Raw genomic sequence first — 22705 nt, forward strand, 5'->3', positions numbered from 1 at the left:
GGCTTGCTTCGCAAGACGAAAACACCACAAGACGAAGAGACTCGCGGAACCACTGTAGTGCATGACAGGGAAGAGAAATATAAACTGTATAACTAAGTAAGTTCTATATCTTGTCAAACAAAAAAATTAACCATGAATTGGGTTTTCAGTAAGAGGAGTGGGGTCTGGCTTTGGTTAACGATTTGCTATGAGAGAATGCAGAACACTATTCTTGATGGAACCGAAAACATATTCTCAATGAACAACTGCAAAAGAAGATACAGTACATATCTAGAAAGGCAAGCAAATGGCAAGGCAGAAAAACACAGGAGAGGGGGATTCACCTAACCAGCCCCATCAGCGGAAGCCCTGTACAAGGACTTCTGCTTATTCAACAGGGCTCCCTTCTCCATAAAACAAGAGAGAGAAATCCAAGAAAAGCATGCAGTGGGAGGAGAAGGGAATCATTCCATTGGGCAAACTGCAGTGTTCTCACATGATTGGAAGACTGCAAGATTGAATTCCACCCCTAATCGCCAATACTCTGTAAGATCAGCATCCTTTTGCAATCTCAGAGGCTTAAGTGCTTACCTTAGATGCTTGAGGTGTTGAAATCACATGAACTGTGCTGGGTTTGACGCCGTTTGCTTTGGGTCTCTTATAGAGAGCAAACCTGCTTTTCCTACGCCCCCTATCACCATTAGGGAGGGAGCCATTGTACCTAGGAAGACAAATGCAAAAGTTATTTGAGAGACTGTTTTACATGTAGTGGAAAAGGAAGTTGAAAGTCATAAAGACGGCAGTAAGGCTTCCTCAACCTCGGCCCTCCAGATGTTTTGAGACTACAAGTCCCATCATCCATGACCATAGGTCAGGCTTCCTCAACCTCGGTCCTCCAGATGTTTTGAGACTACAAGTCCCATCATCCATGACCATTGGTCCTGCTAGCTGGGGATCATGGGAGTTGTAGGCCAAAAACATCTGGAGGGCCAAGGTTGAGGAAGCCTGGTCTAGGTCATAGATTCCTAAAGTGTGGACTGTGGACCACCAGTTGTATGAATGCAAACTTCATTCAGATGACTCGTGGTATGTTTGTGGGTTTGTGGCTAGGGTATGGGAGATGGCATATCCAGAGTATTAACTATTTATACAGATTTTAAATTGTATTTTTGTTGCTTCTTTTATTGTATTACAATCTGAATTCTATAAATTTGAAATGGTAATACATGAGAAATAAAACAAGTAATAAAAATGCAATTAAAAATTATACAGGATCCAGCAAAGTGCATTACATTTGCTACAGCAGGCAGAAAAATCATTACGTGGTCCACCAAAAGCCTCAGCAATGTTCAATGGCCCATGAAGAACAAGCCTGGGAACCACTGGTCTGCTTCTATGGAAATGGAAGTACTCCTTCCATTTTCAAGCCATTTGTTAAGCTGGTTGGCATTCATGATTGTACGGACTACTGTTCACTAAGCTTGTTGCTATTCTAAGTACAAGATTTTGCTTAATTCAAGTACTGTGTCTAGTTAAAACAGAGCAGAAGTTGCAGGAGACAGCTAATGCTTGCCAACAAAAGGCTTCAAAATTGCCCAGCCAGCCATACCAATATGAAAGCTCATGACATGCTGATTTAGCCACACCTGTTTAGCTAATCGAAAGCTCATCATGGAATAATGTTTCCAAAATCTCCCACAGGCACTCATCTGTCTGACACCAGCTCAGATATAGCCCAAGAATAACCCAATTTCAAGGGAAATATGACTTTGCTGCTTTGTGCTGAGAACTCCACGCTATAAATTACTTAGAACCAACACTTTGCAGTGGAGTTTTTAAAACCACACATTCCCTTAGTTCTTGAATAACATTCAATTTTTATTATGGATTTTAAGCACAGGAGCTGATTTCAGTAAGCACAAAACCTTGTTCTTCTTCTTATAATTATAATTATGATTTGAATTTATATACCGCCCTATACCCGGAGGTCTCAGGGCAGTTCACAGAACAAAATCAAAATATAAAACCACAAAATATATAATCAAAATAAAGACAGTTACAGAAAGGTAGCCGTGTTGGTCTGCCATACTCAAAACAAACAAACAAACAAATTTCAAAACAAACAAATAGTGTATCTGAAGAAGTGTGCATGCACACGAAAGCTCATACCAATAGCTAACTTAGTTGGCCTCTAAGGTGCTACTGGAAGGAATTTTTTTATTCTGTTTTGACTATGGCAGACCAACACGGCTACCTACCTGCATGGAGAAAGTGGCTAGAGAAAAGCTTTCCTCCCTCTCGCATAAAACTAGAATACTTGGACACCCAAGATTCTGGAAAGACAAATGAAAGCACACATAGTTAAACGATGGAATTAGCTCCAACAGGAGTGAAGACCATCAACTTGGAAGGCTTTTAAAGGTGGCTGGACAAGTTCCTGGAGGAGAAGGCTATTCATGTCTACTAGCCATCGTGGATAAACTTTGCCTCCATGGTTCGAAGCAATAAATGATTTCAAATGATGGACCAATGGCCTGATCCAATAGGCTCTTTTTATGATCTTATGTCTCTCTCTGTGTGTCTACTGAATCCACGCTGTATGGAAAGTTTTAAAGCCATCAGTTTCTGCAAGCTGCACACGAAAGCTCATACCAAGAACTAACTTAGTTGGTCTTTAAGGTGCTACTGGAAAGAAATTTGTTTGTTTGTTTGTTTGTTCAAAATAAAGACAACAACCCAATAACCCCAATAAGATCATTTCCATTAGTGGCAGCTGCATTCAAGTCCCCTATAACAACAAAGTGTAACCTTAGCTATGTATTGATAGAATCCTAGTATTCAGTCCTAAATGGAGTAATTACCAGTGGAAATTCTACATTCATATTTATACACACACCATGTCCCAGCAACAAAACACAAATTGAGCCACTCATTGGAATAAATGGGGCTGCTGAAGCTGGCACATATTACCCACATGTAAACCATCGTGCCCATCAACAGTCTGCTAGTTTAGCCCTGTCTATTACTATATTTGCACAATTTCATCACTCTTTACTATAGGAAGAGTGTAGACAATTGTGTCGCTTTCACTCCCCTTCACTCATCCTACAACCCAGTTCTTACAAAATCAACAACTGTCAAAACACAATGATGCTAAATGTAAACACTATTTATGAATTAGCCCTTGCTGTGTCATATTAAAATAAAAAGTAACCCTAAATTTATCCTCATCGCCTTGCACACAAACGAACTGTGTTTACACACAGTAAGATGTTCAATGCTTCTCCTTTTTGTCTTTCACTCTGCAGCAGTTATTCAGGGAACGTAGATAAAAAGCTCCACTGCATCAGGCAGAAAAATTATTAAGAGAAACAAGATGATGCATTTAGCACTTAAAAGGCCTTCACAGTATTCCCATAAAAGAAGCAAGTTAAACTGAATGGAGTGCTGAAGAACACAACCTAAGAACGTAAGACGAGCCTGTTAGATCAGGCCAATGTCACATCTACAAGCAGGACAAAAGCACTCTGCCGACTTGTGATTCCCAGCAACTGGTATTAAGAGGCATGTTGCCTCTGACCATGAGGGTACAACACTGCTATAATGGCTAGTAGTTACTGACAGCCTTGTGCGCTGTGATTTTGTCTAAACCTCTTTTAACGTCACCCAGGTTGATAGTCATTACTGCCTCCTGTGGGAGGGAGTTCCACAGTCCATAGTTCATGTGCTGAATGAAGAAGTACCGTATTTTTCCATGTATAAGACTAGGTTTTTTTCCTTTAAAAGAATGTCAAAATTTAGGGGGCGTCTTATACTCCGGGCCACCTCCCCCCATTTTCTTAAATCTGAGTCCCCCAAAATAGGGGGTGTCTTATACATGGGGGTGTCTTATACATGGAAAAATACGGTACTTCATTTTATCTATCTTGAATCCTCCAACATTCGAACAACTGATTCACAGCCATATTTCATTGCTGCAAATTCCCACTTTATCCATTTTTTAGTGTGTGTGTGTGTATCCTGCTTTATTGTAAAAGTCAAAGTGGCTAACAAAGCATTTGTTTTTAATCATCAGATAGACCAAGAGGCACACAGTGGAAGAATGTAAAATAAATCGTTCTTCAAAGAGGAACTCTTTCCCCACCAAAGGCGTAGTAACTGTAGCCAACTGGACGATGACCAAAGGCTGACTAATACTAAAACATGGAATAGTACAGAGAAATGTAAGTGGAAATATACAAAGAAAGAATGAAAATGTTGTCCCCTGAGGTAATTATCAGACAGCAGTTTCCTACAAGGATTCTGCAGTGACAGTCAAAACAAAATTGGATGGTGGGCCGATGGGGGCACATAGCCCAGGCTGAGAATGTTCCCAAATAAGGAACTACGTAGGCACAGAATCAGTATGTATGACCACACCAAAACCATGAAGTAGAACAGAGAATAACCCACACCACAGAGCAGCAAAACAGATTTGTCACTAATACCTTCTTAAATAGCCATGGTTCTGACTGTGACATTCAGACTTAAGGCCAGACTGTTTTTACAATGTGGATGTGCTCCTTCCCAAGAGATTCTTCCCACACCGCTCTGGTAATATGTGGATGGGGTCAACTGAATCATCGCTTCCCATTCAAATATTGATGGACTGGGAGAAGACAATATTCAGGGTAGAAGAGAACTATAGGACTGGTCCTAGTCATGTATTTCCAAGATATACTAGTCACCACAGAAGCATGAGAAAAAAGGCAACAAGATATGGGCTCAAACTATGAAAGTTTTCCACTTGCTTTCCACATACATTGGTACCTCGGGTTAAGTACTTAATTCGTTCCAGAAGTCTGTTCTTAACCTGAAACTGTTCTTAACCTGAAGCACCACTTTAGCCAATGGGGCCTCCTGCTGCCGCTGCGCCGCCAGAGTACGATTTCTATTCTTATCCTGAAGCAAAGTTCTTAACCTGAAGCACTACTTTAGCCAATGGGGCCTCCTGCTGCCGCCGTGCCGCCGGAGCACAATTTCTGTTCTTAACCTGAAACTGTTCTTAACCTGAAGCACCACTTTAGCCAGTGGGGCCTCCTGCTGCCGCTGCGCTGCCGGAGCACGATTTCTGTTCTTATCCTGAAGCAAAGTTCTTAACCTGAAGCACTATTTCTGGGTTAGCAGCGTCTGTAACCTGAAGCGTATGTAACCCGAGGTACCACTGTACTTTGATGTTGGCCTAGCTCTGATCCCCTAAAACAATAGAGGACTCAGAATTATACTTAGGCAAAGCAAGTTCCATCTCCTTGGCCCCAACTCCCTTGCCTCAGAAGACCCGCTGTTTGCCAATTGCCAGGAAGGAAGGACTGCTTACATTATCAGCTGAGTGATATCCTGCAATTTAAGACAATCTGGTGGGAGCTACTGCCTGGTATGACCAGGAAAGGACAATGATGGCAGGAAATGCTGCATGAATAATCTTAATCCTATAGGGAAACCTTGTAATTTCTGTTACTACACTACAAAATTGAGGAACCTGTGGCCCTCCAGATGTTGCTGAACTTTTATTCCATTAGCCCTGACCATTAGGCTGGATACGATGTCGTTTGGTCCAACAACATCCAGAGGGTCACAGTTTTCCCATCTCCACTGTGCTAGATTTTAGCATGATTTTACTTTGAGAACATTTCGTAAGCTGCTATGAGAGTGCCTCTCGAGGCTGCAAAGCAGATTAGTATTCTAAATAAAATATCACTTAACTGAGCTATCAAAAACCACTTTGCAAGTAATGCCATTGCTGACGACATTTCACATTCAAAACCAGAAAGGTATGAAACAACAATTCCAGGCATCAAGTAGTTAGATAATGCCTTGAGTTGTGAAAAATCATATGAAATCATTTGAATAATTTTTGATTAAAGTAGTTATAGACGGGAAGTCTACAAAAAACAAAAAACAAAAAAACCCCACCACAACAATCCAGCAGCCCCTGCAAAATATGCAGGCAGGTTTCAGCTTGCAAAAAAAAAAGTCAATCTGATATTTCAACTCAACCCAAAACTGAAGCTTCTGCACATTCCACTTACTTATTAGGACAACATTCTGTAAACTCTGAATTCAGCCCCACATTGTAGGTAAATACAGATGTAAGTGAAATACACAAAAGATCCCATAACTAACATTTTAAGCCTACCTTTTTGCTATACCTGTTCTGCAGAAAAGTTAGCACAACCAATCTTTTATATATAGTAGTAATTCTTAATCTGAGCACACTTTACTTTTTTTTGCAGTAACTGTAGCAATGAAACCATCCCATTTTGAATTCTTGCTCCCTAAAGCCCAAGTATTCTCAATTCTACTTAGAGTCTTTATTGACATTGATGTCTTCTTTTTATCAGTACAAGCTACAGTTTTTTTATAAAAAAAAGTTGCCTGGAAGGCCTGCAGCTGCTAGCAAGCTTTAACATTTGGTCCTTTATGGAATGGTTTTAAAAAATAGCAGTACAACAAAACACCCTACTGCTGGCTTTCATATGTCATTAATGTTGGAATGACATCTATCTAGCTTATAATTTAAAGAACTACTAAAAGCGTTTTAAGCGTTCAATTATGCAAGGCTTTTAAAATTCACAACCATTTGAGGCTATGCCCAGCTATTTATAGCAAGGGATACTCTGTTCACCATTTCAAAAGATCAAACTCTAGTTTGTTATGCAGCAAGTCAGTAATGGAAGGCCATAACATTGTTGTATTGTGTCCATCATTGGTCCCTATATATAATGATCTATGGCAGCCCAACAAATTTGGGTGAAACTGTTGTTCTGAGTGGGTTTAAGCATAGGAATAATGTGTCCACACATTCTTAGAAGAGGAATATTAGTATCTCCTGACCCTTTTCTAAACCACGTCCCAATGTGCAAACATCACTCTGTAGAAACTTAGGCATATTCCATTTGCACTGCAGATAGACTTAAATGCATCTGATCAATTACTTTATTGCTATGTGTTCTGTTAAAAGTTGGATTTATAAAATCCCACTCTTTAAATCTGCCCATACTGCTATGAAAACTCCTGAGAGGTTTTTAATCACCCCCTGTAGTAATGGGAAATGCCAGTTTATTTATTATAGCTTTTTAAAAATATTATTCTGTCTACAGATTCCAATCAGCGAAATAATGATTGTAGAAAGGAGGTTTTTCACTTGTATGTGATGTTCTTTAAAGGGTCATCTGTGAAGTCACACAGATCAGGATACTGCTCTTATGCTGACTGTCATTTGCAACCTAACTAGCACTCAAGCTGAGGAGCTAGCACTCAGGCTTCTTCCCTCAAGAGGAAACTTTTCCTCCTCAAGAGGTAGGAAAAACATCTTTCTGCTGCATTCCTTCATGACCACCACAGGAATACCCCTTGTAAACATGGGAGATGCTAGCAACAGAGAGTGGGTTTGTGAGTACAACAAAGACTCCTCATAGGACATCTGTCGAAGGCAAGCAAACTGCATTTTCTTCATCATCATCTTTTTGAGAGGCGACATAATCCAGGATGGGAACCCTGCAGCGGAAGCCTTAAACAGGAAAACATACTGCTGAGTTTGGCTCTATCACTGACTATATCTGCTGCTTTCATGTCCAAAGTGTAGCATTTTACAAGGGGTGGCAGGATGGATCAGGTAGCTTAGTTGCATAGTTGTGGAATAAATATGCCATTGCAAGTAAGGGACAAGAGGCAGCCATGCCTCTAAATAACCTTTTGACAATACAGTGGTACCTCTGGTTGCGAACGGGATCCGTTCCGGAGACGCATTCGCAACATGAAAAGCCCACAACCTGAAGCACCCTATCTGCGCAGGTACGCAGTGTGATTTGGCGCTTGTGCACATGCGCGAAGCACGATTTAGCACCACTGTGCATGCGCAAGCAGCAAAACGCGGAAGTAACCCTTTTCGGTACTTCCAGGTCGCCGCGGGACGCAACCTGAAAAAACGTAACATGAAGCATATGTAACCTGAGGTACCACTGTACCAGACTTTTAAGAGACATCTGAAGGCAGCCCTGTTTAGGGAAGCTTTTAATGTTTAACAGACTATTGTATTTTAATATTTTGTTGGAAGCTGCCCAGAGTGGCTGGAGAAACCCAGCCAGATGGGCAGGGTATAAATTATTATTATCATCATCATCATCATCATCATCATTATTATTATACAACAGCATCAAGAGCTCATTACCAACTTCTGCACAAACTATAACCATTACTGGGCAGCAACAGACTTCTCACGGTCATTCATATATCAGACAACTGTAATGATCTGTATGTGGAGGTACCCTTGGCACCTGGTTTAGGAGCTGCAGCAAGTAGAAAATGCAGCTGCTAGGGACACCCAGTTTTACACATTTTACACTGGTGTTGAAAGATTGGCACTGGCTGCATATAAGCTAACAAGTTCAAGGTTTTGTGACTGACAGGATACTCAGGAGCACAAGAAGCTAACTTATACTAAGTTAGACCACTGGGTCTATCAAGCTCAGTATTGTCTACACTGACCAGCAGCAGCTCTCCAGGGTTTCAGGCAGAGGCTGTCTCCCAGTCCTACCTGGAGATGCTGGGGAATGAACCAGGGGCCTTCTGCAGGCAAAGCAGATGCTCTGCCAATGAGCTGTGTCTAAGAAATAAATTCGTTTCAGAAATTAACACAGCAGGGTTCTAAAAGCATTTCCATAGTCTGAAGAGGGAATGTGAATGCACACATCTCTAAGATAAGGCAGATAATTACTGTAGGAAAACACCCTTCTCCGTCACTCTATGCACTGTAGAGAAAAAGAGCAGGGAAGAGGGGATTTAAAACCCTTTAACTGAACTACTTTGGCAAGGCTCTGCTCCCACCACAGGAAGCTGTAATCTGAAGAGCTGGTGCTTCCCATCGTGGTTAATTATAAAAGGAAAAGAGACTGTGCAAAAGGCAACTGATAGCTGTGGTAAACAATGGAGGCTATTTGTGGAATAAAAAGTAAAAGTCTTGACCACTCCACATCAACAAGGAACTCCAGAGTCTCAGCAACATCCTTCATAAGCATTCACATTTTAAAAACAAAATGATCTGGAACACAGGCTTTGGAGACAAGGCAGTGCACCACTGGCCCATGCAACTGCAGGATGTCGGCATACACACAAACGTGGGAAACAGATCTCCAATAAAACTCAAGCTCCCTTCACCCCCTTCACACGTGGGTGCTGCTCACCCGGTGGCCTGAACTGTGCCAATGCATTTTTCAGCATTGATAGTGGAAGTACGTGCAGAAGACCCAAGTACAAGAAGCTGTCCTAAGTATCTTCACTGAACTCTGAACTTCACTCACTTCTGCATAGTGACAGCACTGCCCTGTCGCTATTTCATCACTTAACCCAGAAAGTGTACCCAGTCCAGACAGGGCAACTGGCACGTGCATCAGATTCTTCCCATGAAAATCAAGCAGCCACCAGAAAGAACCATGCTCACAAATGGTAACATTCTATGTTTAATTCAAACCCTGGTGTTACGGACTGGGTGGGGGAAATGGGAGGGTTTGAGTATCATAAGCAAACAAATTCTCAGCAGCTTTCAATACCATTGACCATGATATTATTCAGCCTGCTCTAGTTGGGGTCACATGCCCTATGACAGAGAGGGTCTGTAGTTTAGGGTTCCTCCTGGATCCATAATAATAATAATAATAATAATAATAATAATAATAATAATAATAATTTATTTATACCCTGCCCATCTGGTTGGGTTTCCCCAGCCACTCTGGGCGGCTTCCAACAAAAGATTAAAATACATGAATCCACTGCTTTTACCTGAGGCACAGACAGCCTGGGCGACACAAAGTACATTCCATCAGTTTAGGCTGATGACCCAACTATAACACTATCTGGGTAAGGATTTCTGACAGCAGTAATCTGTGTTATGGTAACGTAATGACTGGATTACTGCAGGGTGCTTTACGTGAGGCTGCCTTTGAAGACTGTCCAGAAACTGCAGCTAGTACAGAATGCAACCACCCAACTGCCAAGTCTCTAGGCAAGCCAAATATAACACTGACCCTGCCACAGCTGCACTGGATCCATGCCTATTTTCAAGTCCAGTCCAAAGTGATGGTTTTGACCTATAAAACCTTGTAAAGCTCAGTATTCCAAAATGCATCTCCTGATATGAACCTACCGAGGCCCTTTAGTCTTCAGCCGAGGGAAGTGTGGAAGATGGCAAAAGAGAGAGAGGGCCTTTTCAGTTGCAGCTCCCCTCTTGCGCACCATAATTAACATCCTTCAGGTATCAGGTAAAATACAGTGGTACCTCGTGTTATGTACTTAATCCGTTCTGAAACTGCTCGTAACATGAGGCGTGCTTTCTCTAATGGCGCCTCCCTCTGCTGCCGCGCCGCCGGAGTGCAACTTCCGCTAGCATCCCGGGGCAAAGGTCGCAACAAGGGGCATCTAAATGGTATTGTATTGTTGTTTTTCGTTGTTTTACATTCCTCTAATTGTGCAAGTTCCCTGGAAAAGTCCCTGATGTTGGGAAAGATGGAGGGCACAAGGAGAAGGGGACGACAGAGGACGAGATGGTTGGATAGTTTTCTCGAAGCTACCAGCATGAGTTTGACCAAACTGCGGGAGGCAGTGGAAGACAGGAGTGGCTGGCGTGCTCTGGTCCATGGGGTCACGAAGAGTCGGACACGACTAAACAACAACAACAATTGTGCAAGTGACTTGGAGAGTCTGTATGCAGTAAGCGACTTCTAAATTGAATAAATAAACTACTTTGTAAACTGCTTTGAGGGTTGTTGTTGTTTACAATCAAGCAGTGCATAACTTCTGTGAAATAAATAAATGCCAACAACGGCAAACAACAACTTAGTAAATAGAAGGCAGCTCCATTCAGAGGAATTATTGAACCAACAAGCAAGCTAATGTCCTGCCTTAATTTGGAATCATTACACAATGGTGGCCCCTTTGATGAGGATGATCACCATTCCTACTAAACCATGACTGCCCATGATGGTGTTTATCTAGTTTATGCTGCTTTTAATAATAATTTTAATAATAATAATAACAATAACAAAAAGATAGGAGAGGGGTTGGAACTTGAACCCACCTTCCCCAGTTGCTAAGGCACAATTCAAGCTGTGGTTTTAACTTGAAGGCCTAAGAAACTTGAAGCCTGAACAGTCAGTCATCTGTTCCTTCATCTCTGCTTAGGGAAATCCAACACCACAAGGGCGGGCGAGCAAGTTGGTAAACATCAGAGTCCAGGCATGTGAATGTTACAGGTATAAATCGTGGAAAAAGACGCCCAGCTTCTAGTGTCTTGTCACACGCAGGTCTCTTTGCTCCGAGTCAGACACAGATCTTTTACTGCCTCATATTACATTTTCCCATAGCTTCAAATACGGGGTATCATTCACTAGACTATACTGAGTCTTCAGAAGGTAAGATGAGAAACAGTCCTGATTATAATCTCTCACTTTATGAGTGCAACATACAAATGGTGCATGCCAAAAAAAGGAGCACTCAAGGCTCCCCGCCCCAACTCTAAACCGTTTCCCCCCAAAGCTTAGTTGAACCTGAACCTCAGCCTGATTACCTTCTGGGCAATACAGTATCTTGTGGTGTGCATTTAACTGCCAGGAATGTTTACATCATGATTTGCATTTGCACTTCCTCCTCCACCACCAATATTTACTGTATTTACATCTCTTAAATAGATTGGAAAACAATGAAAAGATCTTCATAATAAGCGCCTGTGGAAATAAAAAGGCTGCATGAAGTGTCTTTAAACTCAGTGCCTGCTCCCAAGGAAGACATTGGTTTCCCTATCTGACTGCTCTGCTGTAGCCACAAACTAATCTTGAGCACTCAGGAGGCTACATTTTAGGCAACTCGTTGAAAACAAAAACCTTGAAGCCTGACAGTATGATATGGTTGGAAACACCACCCCAACTTGCTCAGTTTTATCTGATGCCATTCTCAAGCTAACTGTTTCCATTAATTACAATATTATATCTCAGTCGGGAAGTAAAGGTAGCATGCACAGCTGAACCCTTATTAGCAGGAACTGTAGATTAGGGAAGGATAGGTTTCCCACCCTGTTTTATTTCTAAGTATTAATTCTAATTAATGCAGCATTAATTGTAAGAGCAATTAAGTAAATGAAGTATTTGTGCAACTGTAAATAGAAGCAGCAACTTCATTTTGCATACCAGATGGAATATACACAACAGATAATCACCAATCACTGATGCTATATAACCTCAAAACATCCTCCATTCACATCAGAATGGGCTTGAAAGTCCTTGGAGACTTAACTGCCACAGAGTCTGCTGCCTATAGATTTGCTGAGGTGAAGAAACTTGTTATCCATGTGAAAGTGTATTCAACACTAAAACTTAAGTTCTGGGTTGCTGTAGGGCAGCGTTTTAAACCGATCAGGCACCAGTCACATTTTACGACTAGCAACCAGCCTTTTGGAAGGATGTGGAGATGCCCAGGTGCCAGGTTTGATACTTGATTTCTCCACCTGGCTCCACAGGTACCTTTTCATGTTGAGCAAACATTCTGTTTCGGCTGCCAAAACCAGGTTCCAGGTACCCTGTGCCTGAATAGCTTTCCTATCCCAGTTTTCTCCCACTGCTATAGGGAAGATCTAATACATAATTCATTATTTTTGCCCTTTTATAAGCTTTTACGCAAAGGAAGAAAGAATGCCACATTCAAGTGATGCATTACTCACCTTCTCCTTTGGATACGTATATATTCAGGAGAGTTGCCATGTCCTGCGCTTAAAAACATCTCAAGGCTCAAACACAGGGGTCCCTAAACCAAGGCCCGCCGGCCGGATAAGGCCTGAGGGACTTGTTTATCTGGCCCGTGGCGATCCCCGCCGCCTGCTGCCACCACCCGCTCTTACCGACGCTGTGCTGCACGGCTGCCCACTTCCGGGTCGGAGGAGCACCGGAAATAGCTTGTGCGCATGTGCAAGCGTTGTATGCATGTGCAAGCATTATTTCCGCTGCATGTCCGGGTCAGAGGAGGCCCATGCACATGCGCACAAGCTATTTCTGGTGCTCCTCCGACCCGGAAGTGCAGCGGAAATAGTGTGTGCGCACGCGTATAGGCATGCATTTCCCCCGCCCTCTGCGCGATCGGCGCTGGAGACACTGGTCTGAGGTGCGGTAAGTTTTCTGACCCCTGCTCTAACACCATGACCCCCCCTCCACCTGGTCACTAGCTTTATTTTAAGTAGAACTGGGGTGACAGGAACCAGGAAGAATGAAGAAAAGAATTAGCGGAATAATGAGTTCTTTTGTAAATCTGGTCATAAAATTAAGTACACACAGCTACATGTACAATAACCTGTGTTTTAAGCAAACTTTGCACACTCAAAGAAAAACATTGACATTTAACCCTATTGTTCTCAATCCACGATATACTTCACACTGAGGATCCATAGTTAGATGAATCAGAACTCCTTATGCTTCTAGTCAAATGATCTCAGGTCAGAGGGTTGACAGAGACCTCTGACATAACACTGAATTTGATGAACCAATCTTCCTCCAAGGATGACAGATTTCTTTAGCCATTTCAAACTCACATTCAATGCCAACATGTATCAAGTTTGAAGTGATCCATGTAACGATAAGGTTGTCGTAGGGAAGGTATTTACTATGACCAGGCATCTGCAAAGAACAGCTATGAGTAATGCTAATATAGTGGAGGCAAATCACTACTGCTTCCCTTCGTTTCTACAAACTTGGGCTACACATACCGAGACAAACCTGAAATGGGAACAATATTCATTTGTCATCTATTCGTTAAGCAAAAACAGAGAAGGCGCTCCAACAATCTATGGCTTAATTCAGCACCCAACGTGCAGGCACATATTTCCTTAATTCAAGAGAATGAAGATAAATACTCTGCTTTACCCAAGACCAAGGCTGTCCCTTAGAGTTAAATGAGTGGCATCAGTGGCCATGGCTGGTGTCCCTGCTGCCTCCCACATAGCAAGCAATATTCGCAACCTCTCCCCTTCCAAAGCAAGGCAGAGGGAGGTGGCAAAGGCTGCATATGTGGCAGGTATGCAACAACCCCTACCTACTCTAGCCACCGACTCCTTGGGAACTTCACCTGAGGAATATTTTTAATTTCAGCACAATTTTAGCTTTGTTTTAAATGCAATTTAATTGTGCACATTGCTTAGAGAGCTCTTCAATTAAGCGTTTTATAAAACTTTCTCCATAAATAATTTCCTAGGTTGTTTAAGTTTTTGAATTTTTAAAAAGAACCGACATGTTCATTATTCACAAATACTATCAGTCACAGGAGCTACATCAGAAGTATCCTACACAAGAAACAACTGCAAGGATATAGAATGTGAATGATTTTGTCGTTGCAGAAAAGGTATGTGAACAATTCCTCAGAACTGCAAAACCATTTTAGTTCAAGTTCTTGGTCAAGAAAAAACAATAGCCCGAATGCACTCAGATTTATTCAAATATAAGTTGACTGGCGAGCTGGGTTCTCAAGGATATTCCTGTACTAATCACAGGATTCTTAGTCTGATGGAGGGATAAATATAAGGTTCCATACAGACAAACCTGCAAAAAGAAGCGGGGAGGGGGGCCTGTCTGCTCCAAGGTTATCTCTCCTTCCTATCACTGCCCCTTTTCAATAATATAATATAATATAATATAATATAATATAATATAATATAAAACATAATACTGATTGCTGCTACCGCTTCACAACTCTTCTCATGCTGCAGAGAGGGCTGTCTACTTTGTCTCCCACTGTGAACAAAGCATTTTTATCCAGTCAAATTTTGGGGGGAGCTTTATTCATTTAAATCAGCATTTTGAAATCTGAAGGACGGGATGAGGAAATGTGAGAGGGAATAGATGGCTTCCTAACTGCTTATTGTGATGGACAATCTGCACTGTGCAGTCTCTTCAGCCCCAAACAGGAAGAACAGTTTCCCACTCCAGCTACATCTGACAAAAAAACTGTAGGTCAGTCCAAAATGCAGGAAGAGTGTTTCCACAGCAAGCTCACCATTGAAAGAATATCTGGGTGTATCCTGAAGGACATCTAATACATAGTGAAACACAACTTTTAAAAAGTAGAAGCAAGTTTTTAAAATTAGACGATTAAGTGTAAGTTAATTTACACATTCAGAAGGTTCCAGGAAGGTACTTTCAGGAGACTGCAGAAAGAGGACAATCTTCTTGAGTATAAAGTAATTTAGTTTAATGAGCAAAAGCTATTACTTGTTGTAAATAAAATACAGTCACATTTGGGGGGGGGTATTCAGGATGGGAAAATTGAATATTCCAGTAACACACCAGAGCTAAAATAGCTTCAGAAAAGTTGGGAGATTCTTTACTATGGTAAACAATATTTCAAGTTCAACTGGGTGCTATTAACGCGAGTTACCCATGTTGGTTCTTTGCATTAAAAATGAAAACCATACAATGTGTCCAATGGAAAGATAAATCATCTAGGTTTTTCATCTAGCATAGAGAAGAGAGGACAAACATGTCTGCGAAGCTCTCCACTCCAAGTCACATAAAAAAGGCAGTAGAGAGGAACCCAAGATGGCTCAGAACACCTTGCTCATTTCCCCAGGAAATGAACAACTCACCCACCCAACACAACTCTCTTAAGGCCACCTGCTACTTCTCAACACAGACTTGCAAAACATTTGATGTTTTCTAAAGGGCACCCATGACGACATGTGAAGGTAGGTCCAACAAGTCCTAAGCCTAGCTAGATGGCATTTAGGATGCCTCAATCTGTTTCACTACATCTCCTCTCCTGATAAGCCTTTTGTAAACCAGACTAAGTTCCAAACCATTCTATCACTGGGAATCACAGTCCAGGTTCTGACCCATAATTTTTGTTGCGGGGGGTGGGGGTGGGGGAGCTCGGTTTATGCATGCAGAAGGTCCTAGGTTCAAACCTCAATATCACCAATTAAAAAGCATCAGTTAACAAACAATCTAATCCAATAGAAGGTAGTTTCCTATGGCACTGACCACAATATTATCAAGCTCTATGACACACCTGGAATTTTGCTACTGTCATCTCCTAGCCATCTGCAGTTGCTCCATATCTATTACATGATCAACCATCTCTACCTTCCCCAACTCTAGACCGACGCACTGATTTCCTCAGCTAATCTCCACAAAGGCACTTCATGTATTTACCCCTCACTAGGCCAATGAACTCCACCCCATCTGTTTCAGTAGCTCAGAAAGGCACATGAAAGAGCAAGTAGCAAGCATTCTGAGCACCAGGAAACCTCAATAGCCATAGCCAGACGCAAGGTGCTAAAGACAGTCAACCTGAAATCAGCCTGCAATCCATGCTCTGCCCACCCACATTTTGAATGAGTTGTTCCTCAATGTAAGCAGTTTTCCTCCCACAAGCCTTTCTGCGGCTTTGAAAAACAAGCACAATTACATATTCATTGTGTTTAATGAACGAGCCTCGAGGCCGTTTTTCTTCTGTATTCAAGAACAAGGTTCCTTCAACTGCCTTTCCGCCACCACCCTCTTAGTAGTACTGTAAAACTGGTGCACTTTGTGGTGCTACAAGCACCACATCATCTGTGTAATCCCAAAAGACCTCCACAAGTTTGATCACCGAGAGCAATAGCCTCTGGCCAGGATGCCGAGCAAATTCCTTGCCCTCAATTCCCCATGAAATGAAGAGAATATGGGCAGGGGAATCTCATGCCACACTGAGCATGCAGAAAATGCAGAAGATTATGTCAGCTCAAAACTTCAGCACATTGTGAAAGGTGTGGAAGGGATCTCCCCAGCTTTGGAAAAGCAGAAGCGGCAAAACAGATATAATAGATTGCCAAGAATATCCAAGAGAGTTTGTGGTTGCCAGCTCCCTATGCTTTTAAAAGACAAAAATTCAGCTGGTGAAACTTTTTCCATATTGTATCTCCAGAAATCTTCAGCTGTTGTATTTCTCCTTTTCAAAAAGAATAGAAGTCTGTCTGGAATAGAAGCTTCTCATCCCTATTTAGGGTGCTTTCAAGTTGCTTTCAACAATATGGCTCTCATTCCTGAGGGTATCCGAAAAGATGACTGTGCACCGCAGAAGCATTAATGGACTAGGACACAGCCATTCTTTGCTCCAAGGAATATTGCATCACACACTCTTACAGATTAGAAAGCAGTGATAACTTTTCTTATGAGAGGGCTTGCAAAAAAAAAAAAATCCCCTTTGAACTTTGAGAAGAAAAAAAATCCACAGCTACTGGGTTCAAAAAATTTCCATCACATGATATGCTTCTTAGACTTAACAGTAATCTCTTAGACCAACTATGCCCAAAGGTTTACTAAGTCCACAAACACAATTTTGCCTTTGTTTTGGGCTTTGCTGGTAGTTTCAAACTCTGCCCTTGGAAATAAACCCTCTCTCACAAAAAAAAGATGCAGCACATGTTCCATGTTTCTGTGTAAGCACAAAATGGTGACTACAGAACTGGTAGAAATGTAATGTATTTAATATCTCAGCTTTCTTTTTTAAGAAGTATTTTAGCCCTTATGGTTACAAATATATGTTTAAAACTTGTGCAGGCAAAATGACTATGACCGCAAAAAACAACAACACACCTATGAAAACACCACTATTAAAGAGACACACAAAAATAAGAGACCCTGAAAATAAATATAATGCAAAGCAAAACTAGGCCCCTAAAACCTCCATCTATATGTTACACGAAAGATCCAGAATTTGATCTACCAACTTCTTTTTAGTGAAATGCAGTAATGGGGTTGCCAATTTGATTAGACATAGTGCTGGGTGAAAGGTGTTCAATACTTCCCTTTCCTAACATAGTTTTCAGAGTCAAAGGTCACACACCTCAGCTAATGTTCTGCCCTGAGGCCCAAGGACAAGCATCCACATAGCTACTCTCTGTGAATAAGGACACCTGACACCACACAGATCCCTATATTTGAGACCTCATTTCATTAGTTTTTAAACTGGTGATAAACAGCAGGAGCCCCCTCAAAGGAAGGAGAGAGAGACTCCTGCTGTTTCTTAATGTCAGCCAAACACAACAAGTGCCTAGTAAGCTAAGCCAACATTTGTGGACATCTTTAAAAATATAGCAGTATTTACCCCCGCAAGACAAATGACAGCATGAGGATGATTTTGATTGGGGTCAAAAAATGAGCAGAAAGGGGTGGAAACGCCCTCTTCCAGCACCCTAGTTCTTACCAAACATGGTTTTTTTATTTTAAAAACAAGCATCAGATAATCAGCATGGTTGTTTTGTGTATTATTCTTTATTTCTTATTTAGTTTTTGTCTTACTGAAAAAGGAATCAGTCTCAAATACTCTGAAAGGGTTCAGGACAACCCAGTCAGATGGGTGGCATAAATAATAAGTGTGTTGTTGTTGTTGTTGTTGTTGTTGTTGTTGTTGTTGTCTGGCCCTCATCCAGCCCACCAGTAAGTGCAGGCACACTGGCCCAGGGCTTGCATGGCTTCTCTCAATTCAGATATTCCAGAGAAATAGAGCTCAGTATCATCAGCACTCTAGTGACACATCTCCCTGAATCTCATAATGGCCACTCCCACCAATTTCATGCAGATTGGCACCACCATAAAACCATGGCTAGGCTATGTTCAGGTGAAGAATAAATGGAAGTAGGGTGTAGCATAAAAAGGCCACCCACTGAAGCCTTAATACACACAACAAACACCCTAAACAAACAAACAAACAAACAAACAGAACATGTTAATGGGCTTTCACACTAGCAGCTTCTGAAGATGTAAAAAAACCATTATGCTTGGCTGTTAAATAAAGTATGGGCTGGTATTTAGATGAGATCCTGTGGACAGTGCAAAAACTTCCAAGCACCAGAAGCACACAATTCCACAATAAACTCATGTCTGGAAGTTTCCTAAGCAAGCAGCTCTTTTCCTGCCTTCCTGCTAAAGCAGAAAGCTGGGCAGGGCTGCCACCTCAGCCTTGTGCCAGAAGGCAAAGACAACCATGGGAGCTCCATGGGAGGGTTAGAGAAGGCGAAAGTCCTGCCAAATGATCGAGATACCTGCTGTATTTCCAGCAGCTGCACGCTGGGACTTGGCACCACTGTATCAATCTGTACACCTGCCTTTAAAAGTTCTTTCCCACTAAAAAGGGCCCATAATCCTTAAGACGGAGGAAAGACAGAGGAAATGTAGAGGCATGCAGACAAGCAGACACAGTCCTAGGTTTTCCTCTCAGAAGCAGAAAAGAAAAAAGATGACACCAAAACAGAAAAAAATAGAGGGGGGATTTCTAAGGTACACTGAATATTATTTATTTAGCCCATATGCATGGCTTTAATCCCCTTCCCCTACAGAATCTAGAGTTCACACCCTGTGGATCGAAACATTCTAAGCCAGAGGTGGGGGAATCTGACCTGCCCCACCCAACACGGGTCATTTTGACAGTACGCCCACCTGTCAATCATGTAGTGCCACAATCTATTAGGTGATGCCAGATTACATATTTTTTTTCAGATGCAGGCACAGCTCAAACCACACCTTTGCATAACCTGCTTGAATTTGAGCTGGTGATAAAAAGGAATATTTGTGCTTACAGCAAACCCCACTGTGGGAAGGGATCAGCTTCCCTATGGAGTTCCTGAGCAGGACTCCTGTGGCACAGCAAATCCCTCCAGAGCTTACTGCAAGTCTCATTGGCACTGACAGCAATCTTCACTTGCCAAGGAACAATCAGGAGCACATTTTGAGAGTCCCAATCGTTATCTTACAATCATCCCCAAACCCGGCATTACATGTGACAGGCATGGAGCAGGCAGCGAGGTTTGGAGACAACAATTCCTCTTCTTTGTGAATTAGGAGGACATAAGGCCCCCATCCACAGGGACACTGGGGCAGGGCATATGCGCCCCCTACACAATTTGAGTCCTCATTTTTCTCTTGACACGAGAAGAGAGCTAAAGATATTGGGCATTATTATATATCAGTAGACATGGAATGTCCTGAAGTGATCCTGGAAAACCTACTAAGTTATATTAGCAACATACCAACTCAGTAATTTTTAGGTCTGCTGAAAAACTTTCCTCTTACAGTACATTTTGGAAGCCTCAAATCCTTTCAGAACTTGAAACTCAGGTTATGCTCTTTTTGGCTTGAGGCAGAGCAGGGAGAAAGTGTGACATTCTACTCCAGTTATTGCATTAGTAATTCAATACAGACAACAGGCCAGAAACCTAATGTGGTTACGGCTCATGAGTTCCCAAACCTAGGGGAAAATAGGTAGCAGAGAACAGAAGACCCACTCTATCTTGTCTCACTCAATCCACCTTGCACATCTTTCCCATCCCTCTCACATCTACACACCCCGCCATAGGAAACCACATACGCAGTGGCAGAAAGGAAGATAAAGGGGGTTGGGGGTGCCTACCTGCAAGGAAGGAATGTCAACTTTTTTCTAAATTAAGCTGAATTAAGATGAAAGCTAACAAAACTTTTTTTCCTCTTAAGGGGCTCACTATGGCAAGGTAAGTGAAGAAAAACCAACCACATGGTTTTAAAAACAGCTGAGAAACTTTCCACTATGTATATGAATTGCAAAATTTATGCTCATAGTTTGCTGTTATCAGAAGTCACTAGCTGACTAGCATTATCAGAAAGGTCTACAGTGCATATTTTACTATCATATTTAATTTTACTTAAGCAGCAGCTAAGTTTGACTTTTCTTGGTAAGTGACTACAATTTGTTTATTTAACAAAATTTGTATACTGCTTAACTGTAATGAAAACCTCTAAGCAGTTTACATAGAACATAAAACGTGCATTAGAAATGTCAGGAAAACCAATGTTAAAAGCAAGTAATAAAAAGCATAATGATTAAGCTTTAGTGCTAAAAGTATAACCTAAAATTACAGATTAAAACACACATCAGTTCCACACATCTGGAGTACATTGAGGCGTATACTAAATCCACAAATCAGGTAGAACAACTACTCATATGCAATGCTGCCCAAGGCAGCTACTACAGTAGTAATGTCTAACTCAGTTACTGCATAAACCAAGAGAGCAGTAGAAATGTATTATGCAGTTCTATCAGAGATAAGGCAGAGAAATCATTCAGGTCCTTTGAGCATCTCAACAAGTTAGGAAAGAGCTCACCAATGAGTTGCCTTGAAGATACTTATCTGTGTGGTGTAGTATATAATACAGTTGTACCTTGGTTCTCAAACAGAATGCATTCCGGGAGTTCACCGGATGTTCGGCTTCTGAAAATCGTTCAAAAACCGGAACACTCACTTCCGGGTTTCGATCGTTCAGGAGCCAATTTGTTTGGGAGCCAAGGCATTTGAGATTCAAGGTACAACTGTATCCCCATTTGTACTGAAGAATAATGGAAAACTCACTTTGAAGTTTGAAGCCAAGAACAAACCCTGGCTGCAGCTTGTCATTACTTTGATGCAACCCAGAGTATGGAACACATACAATGCTAAGAACAAACCATGGCTTAGTGCAGCAGCAGGAGGACTGAGGGAGGAGTAAAGGGCTGTGACTTTCTTACTGTTCACTTGCTCCTTCATAGAATCATAGAATCATAGAGTTGGAAGAGACCACAAGGGCCATCGAGTCCAACCCCCTGCCATGCTAAATCATAGTTTAGCTTAGCATTGTGTGCCAACCAGGCCATTGCTATATGTAATAAAATTAAACTTAAAGAGAAGTCCACAAATATCTAACTGTAATAGATCTGCAAGGAACTTTTCAGACGGGCTGGGCCGATTGCAAATTTCAGTGAAGCCTCCGGGACTCCTCCTATCCAAAATACAGCCTCAGGGCTACAACTTGTAGAAGACTGTTCAAGCCAAGTGTGTGTGAAAACAATGCTGTCATTTTCTGCCCAGAGGCAATGTTCAGTTTAAATCCATTCTCAGATCTCTTCAAAAATTCTAAATCACAGTTCAAGAGGAGTGAACTGCTAGAATAATGTTTAAATTTAAAAGGCTCTGTTTCATTTAATATTTATTTTCCCTAGTGCAGCCAGATCAGGGTAAAAGTCTGGCAATTTAAGTTCAGATAAGCTACAGCAAAGGAAGAAAAGGCAAATAAGACATGTGCAGCACAATCCTATGTTCTTCTGTGGTGCAATGGGTCAGTGTGTCTGGCTCTTAACCAGAAGATTGGTTCAAGCCCCCCCAGGGATGGCTGTGGGCAGGATTCCTGCACTGCAGGGGGTTGGACTAGATGATCCTCGGGTCCCTTCTAGCTCTACAATTCTATGGTTCTATGTATGTTTACTCTGAAGTATGGTAAATTCTGTTTTTGAAATAAAATTAATTTTCCAGGTAAGTTTACAAAGGTATAGTCTGCATTTAGCCAGGAGCAAGTCCTAGTGAGTTCAATGTAATCCTCTACATGTCCACTGAGAAGAAAATCTGTGATCATGCCCAGAATGATTCTTATTGATTACCATTAAAAAAAAATTCAAAGCTGTGGTGTTGCATTATGGACCCCACTTTTCCCTTCTAGGACACAGGACTGGTAAAAAGGGCAAGTCATTGACAGATTCATATATGGGCCCAAGAAAGAAAATAAGAACCAGACCATGCTTGGGAAAAAACCTAAACCATTTTTGTCTGCTCAGGGTCAGTTCTCACTTTTTTAAAAAAAGATAAATTCTTACAAGGCGCATTATGATCTAAAAGCAA

At 41.7% G+C, this 22705-nt stretch overlaps 1 protein-coding gene across 1 annotated transcript in view; it reads right to left on the bottom strand.

Annotated features, from left to right (window-relative positions):
- Window positions 1–22705, bottom strand: part of PELI2 (pellino E3 ubiquitin protein ligase family member 2) — a 72948-nt gene that overhangs the window by 39814 nt on the left and 10429 nt on the right. Inside the window, exon 2 of the mRNA XM_053395799.1 lies at window positions 571–700. Within this exon, the coding sequence (XP_053251774.1) occupies window positions 571–700 (130 nt within the window). The remainder of the gene's footprint in view (window positions 1–570; window positions 701–22705) is intronic.

This window comes from Podarcis raffonei, chromosome 1, assembly GCF_027172205.1.
Source record: "Podarcis raffonei isolate rPodRaf1 chromosome 1, rPodRaf1.pri, whole genome shotgun sequence".
NCBI classification, from domain to species: domain Eukaryota; kingdom Metazoa; phylum Chordata; class Lepidosauria; order Squamata; family Lacertidae; genus Podarcis; species Podarcis raffonei.